General features: G+C 38.4%; 1 protein-coding gene across 1 annotated transcript in view; it reads left to right on the top strand.

The window, feature by feature from the left end:
* The window catches only part of GALNT13 (polypeptide N-acetylgalactosaminyltransferase 13), a 417763-nt gene that overhangs the window by 360348 nt on the left and 44740 nt on the right, over positions 1-12675 (top strand). Inside the window, exon 10 of the mRNA XM_081141998.1 lies at positions 11265-11404. Within this exon, the coding sequence (XP_080998124.1) occupies positions 11265-11404 (140 nt within the window). The remainder of the gene's footprint in view (positions 1-11264; positions 11405-12675) is intronic.

The following is a 12675-nucleotide window of genomic DNA, read 5'->3' as shown; positions in this document are numbered from 1 at the left end:
GCATAAACTTTCTCTCTCTCTGTCCATATTTATTTATTTTATACTATTCTTGATATATAACATAAATAAGTCTAAAATACTTTTAGTAGCTATAACGTACTAATTCTAAACCATGAAAGCAAATATATATGCATTTTTCTTATACACATATATGTGTTTAAAGTGAGAGAAACAGAATGAGAGGGAAAGGACAAGAGGGGAGAGAGAGCATGTACCAGAGAGCAGTATAACTAATATTTAACTAATGTCTATCGGTGCCATATGCTATTCTAGGAACGGAACAGTAATAATACATGCCAACAAATATATGTATTTGAACTTACTACCACTGTCTTGGTTTAATTAAAATCTTGTAATGGGAACTTGCTAATGAAAACATTTGAAAGCATATAGATTTTTTCCCCCCACAAAGTATTTTCTCTAATAGGATTAATTTATGTCCTGTGCATAATTAATATTTTTGCTTAGATATAGAAATTACAATAAAGCTGCATTTCTCAATTGTTTCAATGGAGGGTTGTTGTCTCAAATTTTGGGGAAAAGACAAATGTGGGAAATATTACCTACTTTAGATATTCAAAACACTCTTCAGCATAGTAAAAATTCAGAGGAATCCTATAGTAAAGACACTTATTGAATTTGTTTAACTCATTGTTTCTCTTAGAATATGATCAGATAATAAATGTTTAAGTACTTTTCCATCTATTTTAAGCTACCATCAACTTAAAGGTCACCATTTTATTATATACCCTAAACACAGGGGTGGGAAACATCCGGCCCTCAGGCCACATATGGCTGTGAAATCATTTGTTCTGGCCCTGACAAGGCAACTGCAGGCGAGACTCAAAATTCAATAAATCTAGGAGCTTTTCTCACAGCTAATTTTTAAATTGATAATTTTGTATGGTTCACAAATGATGTCTAAATATCCAGATGACCCTTGGCAGAAAAATGGTTCCCCACCCCTGTCCTAAAAAAAGTTTCCCATTAAACTATAAAGTAAGATTCCTTTTCACTTAGAATTATTTTGTTCTAAGGTCATTGTTGCCCATTTAACATCAACAGGAACCCCCAATTTTGGGTGTGGTAAAGGGGGAGAGAGATTTTATTCAGTGCAAGCATTCAATTGCAAAACAGCATGAAGGTGAAGCAATATGAGGTAGCCGGAGTGAGGCAGTCCTGTTGTTACAGCTTTGGTGTTACAGCTCATGTCTGGAGAGACAGCTCTGCTCCAGTGTTGCAGATCCAGCAGATGTTACAGCTCTAGCCACAAAAACAGCCTTCAATAGAAAGTAAAAGTGTGCTTCCTGGAGCCACAGGAGAGCTGACTTATATAGGGAAGATCCATCCCTGGTCCCTGATTGGTCAGTGCTCATGCAAATGAGGACTCTAAATCCTCAACTTTTGATTGCTCCAAACTGGACTGTCCTGATTGGTTGGAATGGAGCCAGTCTGATTGGTTGGTGAAGATGCTAATAAGGATGTAGCTGCAGATGCACAGCTCCAGTTGGAGGGGAAGGTCTCAGTCCTACTGGGTGAAGTACAATTCCAGGGACTCCTTTATAAGGGTTGGGCCAGCAGGCAAGACCACAGTGCAAACAGGCAGCTCAGCCAGGAAGCAGGAAGGTAGCTGCAGGCTTCTCCCCAGGGACAGCTTGTGAGATGTCCCTGTTCAGCAGTGGCTGCTAGGCTCTATTTATAAATATGAGCCCCTAGCAACAGGTACATTCATTCAGGAGGTCAGCATGTTAAGGAACCGTTTTAGACATAAACTAAGTCAGACACAACTTTTTGATCATGTCTCATTCTTATTCATACATATTTTTCTCAAAATAAGCAAATAAATTGATCAAGTAACTTCATACTTTGAGGCTGACTTTTCGAAACACTTTTCATTGCAGATTTACTACTGCATATGTGTTTTCCATGCACTGCCATTCCCAGTGCCCTCAAGATGATTGATGATGTAGGTTTTCTTAAAACATTATTATCCCTGGGATTTCTTCCAAGTCCCTGAAACCATTCAGCAAAGTTTAATCTTGGTACTTTCTTGACTTTACCAAAAGCATTAAAAGTTTTCAGACAATAATCAGGATATATTTAAATGCCCATTGGTTTCAATGTCAATTAATTACTGAAACTACAGTTGGCTAGTTTAGTTCACAAAGAGAAAAACAAGTTTGCATATGCTCGCTCCAGCAGGGACAACTAAAATACGGTTGTCTACTCCCCAGGGGCAATTGCAAGATGTCATTGGTTATAAAATATATCACTACTTCAGAGATGGACTAATAGCATAATATTGTTATAACACTGAAAAACAGTTCAATCTAGCATCCTGCAGAACTAGTAATTGATTATACACAATTCATGAAGCACTATATGGACATATTTTGCTCAATCAGTTGCACACTGGAATCTTCTGGTCTGTGTTTAATTGTCAAACCAATAGAATAACTTCTAATTGTTTCATGACTGATTATTTATGTCCATGAATTCAAGTTTGCCCAGGACCTTGGATCACACCTATCTTTCAAGACAGAGACTTTGCCAAGTAGATTCTATTCTTCATAAAATAATAAACATGTTTTGTTAATTATAACCACCCAGGGCAATATATCTCTATATAGGTTTTTCAGAGTTTCTCTAGGTGTTTTCTTTTCCCGTAATTCTAGTAGAGTGGGCAAGATCATGGACTTTAGGTGGATGTGAATGGCTTCTAATCCCCCTCCTGCTATCTTCTAAGTAAACTTGAGTATTAACCATTTAATGTTTCAGTTCTTTCATCCTTAAAACATATAAAAAACAATAATAGATGGGGATGTTACATAGTTTTAATGAGGAAGTAATATGCAACAGTGTTTATTGTGGAATTAAGAACATGAAGTCCCTTAAATAATGCTCTATCTTGGACCTAACCATACCAGACCATGCCATGGATGGATGGATGGATGCTTGTCCTGTTCAAAAAATGGTTTTGAGATGGCTTTATAAATTCTAAATTTATATGATACACTGGATAGAAAACAGAGGGATACCTTATCAGCTATAAAGTGAGCAGTGTTTGTAAGATAAAAATAATCAGTTGCTAGGGGAAAACACAGCTTCTCTTATTTGAGTTCATAAAAGAATTGCTCCTGAGAGTTACTATTAAAAACAAAGCAAAGCAAAATTATGTGACGAAATACTGAAGGACCTCAGCATATTCAAAGTGCTGGCACAGTAAGTGTTGAGTAACTACATTTTTTTTACCCTCAATAAAAACTAGTATCATAATGCAGATTCTCATTTAGATTTCACAAGGGTCAAAATAATGACATCTAAATATATAGCTATATATTAAACTAAGTTAATCCTAGATAGAATTTAGATTACAATAATGGATGGCCTACAGATTATTCAAGCAATAAGATAAATTAGAGAGTTGGTTAGTGTCATTAAAGTACACTGAAACAAAATCAAGTGAATCAATTCAAAAATATATAGTATATGTACAAAGAAACAAAAACAATAAAAAGCCAAAAAGGAACATGGTTGGAGATACACTAAAATAAATTTCATATCATCAATGAGTTAAGTGAAAAAATATGGAATGAAAAATTTTAAGTATGTAAGGAGATATAGGTGGACATTTCTTTAATGTCAAGATAGTGAAAGCCCAGCCAGCCAGCCTAGCTCAGTGGTTGAGCGGGGACCCATGAACCAGGAGGTTGCAATTCGATTCCATCAGGGCACATGCCCAGGTTGTTGGCTTGATCCCCAGGAAGAGACACATAGGAGGCAGCTGATCACTGCCTCTCACTCGTCATTGATGTTTCTCTCTCTCTCTCCCTCTCCCTTCCTCTCTCTGAAGTCAGTAAAAACATATTAAAAAAGAAAAGTGAAAGTCTAAGTATCATATGAAAGGCACAAAACACATAGGAAATTTTTAACATTTTTGTATTGTCAAAAAAACACCAAAAAATAAAATGTTCGCAACGTTTGTCCCCAATATTCTTGTATTAAGAGCGCTTATGTTACGAGTTTTCTGATCAATCGAGTTTGTGTCTCGCGGGACTGAAGAACAAATTCATAGACAATTTCAGAGGCAAGCAAAAGCAAAATTTAATGCGAAGAGAGACAAAAGCTCTTGCCAGGGCGGGAGGCGTCCTAAACGGGTAGCAGGGGGTTTCCGTGTCTCGGGGTGTATCTGCCTGAGTGTCGTCCTACTGGCCATTCTGAGAGATTGTGCCCGGGCGACATCCAGTTTGTTTATTTACTTATTTATTTGGTGGCTCCTCAGCTGCTGCCGCCATCGTGTATCGAATGTCTTGGCTGTCACTGTGAGCGGGGCTTCCAGGAAGACCGGCAGGCCCGGGTGGCGGCGGAGGGGACAGCGGGCCGGCGCGCGTGGGCCTGTCCCGCAGCTGCCTGCCGCGCGCTCCGCAGGCCCGCGCCTCGGGGCCGCCTCCTTCCGCAGCTCCTGGCTGGTGCGAGCCGTGCGCTCCTTCCTCCGCCTCACACTCCCACACCCACTCCCACTCCACACCCGCTGCCACACCCACTCCCCACGCCCATTCCCACTCCACGCCCATTCCCACTCCCGCACCCACTCCCACACCCGCACCCACTCCCACACCCGCACCCACTCCACACCCACTCCCGCACCCACTCCACACCCGCTGCCACACCCACTCCCCACGCCCACTCCACGCCCACTCCCACTCCACACCCACTCCCACTCCCGCACCCACTCCCACACCCGCACCCACTCCACACCCACTCCCGCACCCACTCCACACCCACTCCCGCACCCACACCCACACCCACTCCCGCACCCACTCCCACTCCCGCACCCACACCCGCACCCACTCCCGCACCCACACCCACTCCCGCACCCACACCCGCACCCACTCCCACTCCACTCCCACTCCACGCCCTCTCCCACTCCACGCCCACTCCCACTCCCGCACCCACTCCACACCCACTCCCACACCCGCACCCACTCCCACTCCACGCCCTCTCCCACTCCACGCCCACTCCCACACCCGCACCCACTCCCACACCCACTCCCGCACCCACTCCCACACCCACTCCCGCTCTGCATCTCTGGCCGCGGCTGCAGTGATCCCCGGGGATGCGCTGCCGTCGAAGAAAGGGCTGCCGCTGGGCTCTAGCGGATCAGACTCTCATCGGGGACCGGGTGGCACCCCAGGGGCTGGCAATGCACTTGGCGTGCGACGCGCCATCCCTGGGCAACAGGTAGGCGTCCTCCGGCTTGGTGCTGGCGACTGACAGGTGCAAAGTCCCACGTCGTTCCCGACCTTGTTGGCCAACTTCTCATCAGCTCCTGCGCCCTGGGGTCGTGAAGCTTCCTCTCAAACTGCCGTGGGGGTGCGCACAGGGTGCCCCGCATCCCCGCCCGCGCCGCGCTGGGGGCTGCGGGGCGGAGGGGCGGGGGCTGCTCGGCTGCTGCCCCGGGAGGAGCCGGGCGAGGGGCGCGGGGCGAGGGACCCCGGGGGCTGCGGGAAGCGAGCTCGCCCCCGCCCCGCCGCCCACTTCCAATTACTTTATACCTTTGTCCCCCCCCCCCCCCCCAACATCGATTCCTTCAAATCCCGTGATCCCGCGTCGTCCCCCGCCCTCAGGGGTGGCCTGCGGGACAGTGCTGTGTCCTTTGCGGGGAGCTGACCCGGAACATCCTGTTCTGCAAGTTGCGCAGGCCCTCAGCCGCGGGCCAGATGGCATGTGCCCTCCTTCCCCTGGGTCCGGCCTTGGCCCCGTGGCCCTCAGCTGCCTCTTTTACACCCAGCTCCTCGCTTACGCGTCGAAAAGTGAACGCGGCCGTGGGAAACTGGGAAAGGGAAAGAATAGGCACTTGGTAAAAGAAGAATTGGCAAAGCCAAAAGAAGAGTCATCACTAGTAATCGGTTTTAAATAACATTGAGATACCATTTATCTCCACACAACAAATAGTGGTAAAGAATAAATTAAAACAACCAGTGATCTGAAAGGGAAATTAGGTTCTTAACAGTGTCAGAGGGTGTGTAAATTTGATACATCTTTCTGGAGAGCAGGTTAGTAAGAGATACGCATTTTTAAAAGTTTTAAAATGAGCATATAGTTTCTCAGAATGCACTGCTTCTAGAAATTATTCTAATGAAATAATCAAGAGCATAATAAAAAAGGTACAAAGGTGTTCATTGATTTTATAGTCTAAATGAAAAACAACTTGAATGTCAACTATAGAGAACTGATTAAATAAATAATTACCAACGTGTAAAATTCAATGACAGGGAGGCTTAGAAACGAAGTTACAAAAGTGTTCATGGCATACTGTTTTAGGAATAAAACAAGTTACTAGTGCATATTACAGTATAAATAAATCTTTGCAAGGAAAGTTGTATCTATATAATTATATATGAATAGAAACCTACCATCATGTAAATATAGCTGTATTATAGATGACTTTTTAAATTTATTGATTTTTAGAGAGAGAGAGAGAAACAGATTTGTTGTTCCACTTATTTTTGCATTCATTGGCTGCTTCTTGTATGTGCCATAATGGGGGCTTAAACTCGCAACCTTGGCGTATTGGGACAAGACTCTAACCAACTGAGCTACCTGGCCAAGGCACAGATGACTTTTATATTACTTGTCATATTTATCTGTTTTAGAATTATCTGCAATGAGTACATAATTCTCAAATAACTGTAAAAAGTTTTTAAAAGATAAACATATAAATTATATATAAATTTTTTTACTACTGGGGAATAAAAAACAAAACAAAAAAAGATGCACAAGGTAGATCAGTGGTGGTTTCATTGGCTCAATACCTTTTTTGTATTTTCTATAAAATGTGTGAGTTGGGGAGCAGGTGACATATTCTGTGACTGCTGTAGCTTCTGAAGTGTGGTAAATACTGCCTTGAAGGTTCTTCACTCAGATTTTTTTCCCCCTAGAGATTATGGATTTTATAGTTTATTTGCTTCAACTGATATCAAATTGATGTTTATTTTAAAAGGTAATTGCAAAAGTTCACTTTTCTTCTTTCCCATGTTTTTGTTCACCTGAGACCAAGTAGTTCAATATGATTTTCATTGTCAAATTGAACCGAAGTTTGAGGCATTTGGAAAATTTAGCCTCAAGACCTGCCAAGACTTGCCTATGGAGACCAGACAGACTTAAATAAATTTAGAAGTTGTCTGATCTTTGCTTCTTCTGTGTGACATAGCTACGATCTTTGTACAATTCATTATCACATTTTTATTCCATTAACATAAAATTACAGTCCTAATAGTAAGTGCTAAATTCAACAGATAATCACTATGTATTATTAGCTGGCATGGGCCATCAGCCTGTTAATGTAGTTGTATCCAGTGATTTCTTAGTGACAGGTTACGAGTCTGGGTAATTTTTATGCATATGAAGAATGGGTAAAAATTTACATGGTGAATTAAAGGAGTAGTTCTGAATAATAAAAAAAGTGTTCCAAGTAATTTGCTAAGCCTCTGATACAATCTAGTGTTTGTGTGCTCTACAACACAGTAATCTCTAGTTGGCTCAAAAATGATTTCTCTTTTTATTGTTATTACTTTTGAGGAGAAAGGAATGCAGATCCTTATTCATAAACGCCCTGATGACAAGTATTCAAAGTAAATAACAAAATAAAGAGATATATTTTCTGTTATAAGGAATTTTGAAAATACCACACAAAAAAATTCTTAGTTGAAACTGTGTACTGACTGGTCTACTGAAATATGCAACTGTTTTGTTAATATGATATATTTGTGTATAAAAAACTTTATGACTAGCTGCATAGTTTTCATTGTTGTGCTTAAAGAAAAATAGATATATTAAGTTCTTGCTCTTTGTTTTTTTAGTTAGCAAAAGGGATGTGCTGTTTTTTACTCTCTTTTTTTATTGTTGTGTCATATAATTTCATTTTACTTTGTTATAATAAGAGTATAATAAAATTGTTTTATATTTTAATTAACATTTTTCATATTCTTATACAGATATAATAAGACAATTCATATATTGTTTCAATATATGAATTCTATTTTGTCAATTGGATAAATATACCATTGATTTAATTAAGTATTCCTTATTAAAGGAATATCATTTCCCCTTTTCTTTAAGCTTACCGCAACACATATTCTTATGCATAAAACTCTAAGCTTTATCCTATTATCAGGCTATTCTGTTATCAGGTACCTTGATTATAGGGGAACCAGAACTGTTAGGCTTATTAGGCATCTACTACGGAAGAACTTAACTGAGATCCTTATGATCTTCAGTCTGTTTAAAAATTTAAAACTTGGTATCCTACATATATAAATTTAATACTACCATGTAGTAGATTTTAAAATGGTGAATGAAAAACAGGTTATTTAACAAAGCAAAACAATGAATAAGTGTTATTTGACTCGTAATCAAGCCTGCAGACCCGTAGTTAATTAAAATGCTATTTTTCCCCTAATTCATAATGCATCTTTATCTTACTGTCAGAGCCTTTTCAGGTTTATGCAAATCCCATTGAAAGATTTACCTTAAAAATTTGCAATTCTTTAAGTTGCCTTTGAAAAAAATATGTTAAAAAATGCATCCAATTCTTGTATTGCAACCTTCCTGCCTCACCCTAGTCTATTTTTGTCATAGCGTGCATTACCTTTTAATGTGTCACTGTTTATTTGTCTTCCTCCACTAGAATGTAAACTCCATAGAAGAAGATACTTTTATTTGTTTTGTTCACTGATGGATCCCAAGTGCCTAGAAAATGCACCTTGTATGTAGTTGGAATAAAATAAATAAGCATCTGCTGACTTAATCTTGGCTGGGCCTCTGCTCTTTTTCTTTTCCTCTTTCTCTTTCTCTCCAACTGTTTATTTTACTCCTGTGTTGGCATCACTGTCATAGGAATTCTCTATATGGTAGCCCCAGAAGCTCCAGGCTTCAATCATCTGTAGCGAGCAATTCCAAAGGAAATAGAGTGTCAACTTCAACTAGCAAATTCTCAGTACATGTTTATTAGGCTGGCTTGTTCATATACCCATTCCTGAGCAGATCGTGATGATGGATTGGGTATAAGGTCGAAAAATGGAATGCTCTGATTGTCAGAACTTGGCCTGAGCAACAGCAGCATCTCTTGGGATCTGTTAGATAAGCAGACACTTAGGCCTCACTTCAAACCAACAAAATCAGAATCTGCATTTTAACAAGATTCCCTGGTGATATGCCTTTAGCCTGTGCCCCCAGTTGGAGCTGGAAAGGTGGGTAGGGGAATGGAGTCACCAAACCACCAAACTGATTATGAGGGAGGGATGGTTGCCCAAAGAAAACTTCCATGCTCTTTAGCAGAAGGCAGAATGGACATTGGGCATGCAAAACAACTGATATCCAGTACAATATATAATACATTTTCAGCAATTATTATTTACCAGGCACTGCATTATGCCTTTTTCAGACATTATTTAGTATTCACAACATCTCATAAGATACCTAAGGCTTCAGGAGATTAAATAATTTTTTCAAAGTTTTTGGTGTGAGGCAATGAGCAGATTAATTTATAATATAATATCAAGTAGTAATAAGTGTCCTGGAGAACAATTAAACAGTATAGAGGAATAGATCCTGACTCAGGACGATGGGATGGAGGGGTCAGTTTAGATAGGAAGGCCAGGGTGAATCTTAGGACGTACACTTTGAGCAGAGAGTTGTATGAAGTGAAGGACAGCTCATGTAGTTCCAGGGTAGAACAAAGCCATGAACTGGGAATGACCTTGGCATGTCAGAAGAATAGCAAATTAAAAATAACAGTAGTAACTAAAGTCAACGGGGCTATGATGAAGTGACTAGAGATGACTGATGCAGAGAGACAGCCATGAAGAGTCAGTTCATGAAGGATATTAAACAATGGTTATGATATTGTTAATTATTCTTAGCACAATAGAAAATCATTTGAAGCTTTAGAGCAGGGGATAGACATGATTTTTTTTATATTTACAATATATTGTCTAAGGAGCAGGCAATGATGGGTAAGGGATAGATGGAGAAATTTAAGATGTCTGGGGGACTAGTTAGGAGGCTATTACAATACTAACTAGATGAGAGAGGGTGGGACCAGGATGGCCGAGGGGTTGGTGGTAGAGGGGATGATGGCCCTGGTGATAGATTATGAATGCAGAGCCAATGGAAATTGCTAATAAATTGAATATGAATATGTGTGTGATAAAGAGAATTACTCCTATGTTTTGCCCTGAGCAAATGGATAGATATTTGTGCTAGTCACTGGAGAACCTTAGGCCATTTATTCTGCACTAAAGTCTCCTTGCTTACTGGTCTTTAAAAAACCTGTTAAATAGGAACCTTTCAAAATAATCTTGGAAATAATTTCAAACTTATCACAATGATTTAGTCATTTTGGTCAAATGTCATTTTTAATATTGACAATGAGCAAATCAGGTTACCATATTTTTATATAAAAACCAGTGACATTATTGGTGTTTATTTCTCAGTTAGAAAGCATTCTCATATGATCTTCAATAGGAATATTCATTTTAATTTTATATATTCTATTATGATAGGAAGTAAAGCTAAGCAATTTTAATATACACCTGTGAGCATACCCATTTGTTAGTTTCTTTATGCTTATTTATTTACTAACGTATCCAAGGATTTCAAGTGGCTTATATTAACTCATAAAATAAAACAAGAAAAAAATCAATAAAGAAAAAACCAGGCCTGTGGTAAGCCTAGATAGAATAAAAGTTCAAGAAGCAGAAGGGAAAGTTAGAACCATGTGAGTGCCGTACATTGTTGAACATCGTATTTATGTAGTAAATTTCTTACGAAATCTGCAGGTGGTGAATAAATAACACTGTAGCAAAATTACAAGCATTCACAGAGGCATTGGAGCCATTGGAACTTTTATTAAAGAGAAACAGCCACACTATCACACAGTTCAGTTAAGCTTTGATTTTAAGATGCTAAATTAATAGCAATTTACACTTACTTGATTAATTATTCAATCTAAGACATACAAGTACTTGGTGATAAATATTTGCATTTGAAAAGTCATAACCAATGGGGAAACTGTTTTTTATGTCAATTTAATGCACTAATTGGATGTTGGTAAGAAAATCAGTGTAGTAGAAGCTGCATATGCAATTGAATTTGATGGAATTATAATTATAGAGAAAAAGCTGATCACAAATTAAACAGAGTGAAATAGTGTTGAAGCCAAAATAGCACAAACTGATTTGTGTTTCTCTGAAAAATTCCAGGTGTTGTCAAAGTGGATTATGGAGATGTGTCAGTCAGAAAAACACTAAGAGAAAATCTGAAGTGTAAGCCCTTTTCTTGGTACCTTGAAAACATCTATCCGGACTCCCAGATCCCAAGACGTTATTACTCACTTGGTGAGGTATGAAATATTTATTTTGGTTAAGTTATAAATATATTTTGAAAATGGAGCAATTTCTAAGGAGCTCAATATTTTTTATGCTATGAATGAAATGCTTTAAGGGTATTTAAATAGATCTATTTAAAATGACTTCTTATATTTTACAAGGACCATAAAGATCTTTATCATTGGGATTTGTAAAAGTGTGGGGATAAGTTTAGACTGAATAAAGAATATTTTCTTGTTTCTTTACCAGTAGCTCCAAAACGTTTTGGTCCTATGGACCTTATACTTTTTAAAAATTTATTTAATTTTTAAATTAAATTTATTGTGTGGATATTGGGTAATAAAGATTATATAGGTTTCAAGTGGACCTTACACTCTGAAAATTCATTGTCAACCCCAAAGATCTTTTGTTTATATGGGTTATAACTATTAATATTTACTATATTGAAACTTAAACTGATAACCTTAAGACCTATTTATTTATTCACTAAAATAATGTAATAATTCATTACATGTTAATATAAGTAAGGTTTTTGAAAAGTAATTTCAATCTGCTATAATAGCACACACTGTGTAGTCTCTGGAAGAAGCCTTGTACATTCATGAGAAGTGAGAGTGAAAACAGCAGGTAATGTCTTAGTATTATTATTAAATTCATATTGACTTTGTGGACCCACTGAGAACAATTCTTTTTCAAAATATATGTTATCTATACAAATACACAGTTGGCTTCATCATTACTATACAAACACATATTCATAATATATGGTCAATTGCTCAAAATAAGAATTATTACTTTATGAATTATATCTTCCTTATTGGTAATGTCCACCTTAATGGGGATTAGATTTGGGAATTAAAACTAATTTAATAATGACGGTAACTAAAGCATTTCAACAGTAATCATATAATGCATTTGGAAAATAATTATTAATTTTGTTCTTCAGTTGAAATTGCCGTTTTTATAGGTCATAATATTAAGAATCTGAAAATTTATAGAATTTGAGCTAATACATTTTTGGTCCACTTGCCAAAAAAACAAACAAACACAACCTGTAACTTTATCCACTCTTTAACTTTAATATATACACATAATTTACTTATGATTAACTTGAAAATAATTAAAGAAAAAGAAGATACAAACTGAATGGATCCCTAGCTTAATTGTTATGAAAAGCTGTTTTTCTGTGCCATATCCATGCACTATTTGACAAATCGCCACTCCCATGTTAGCCATGTAAATATATAATCTCTCCATAGAATCCTTCAGTTTACAGATACTTAAC

The sequence above is a fragment of the Miniopterus schreibersii genome (genome assembly GCF_964146895.1).
Source record: "Miniopterus schreibersii genome assembly, chromosome: 7".
In the NCBI taxonomy this organism is placed as follows: domain Eukaryota; kingdom Metazoa; phylum Chordata; class Mammalia; order Chiroptera; family Miniopteridae; genus Miniopterus; species Miniopterus schreibersii.
This window is presented reverse-complemented; position numbering and strand designations above follow the sequence as displayed.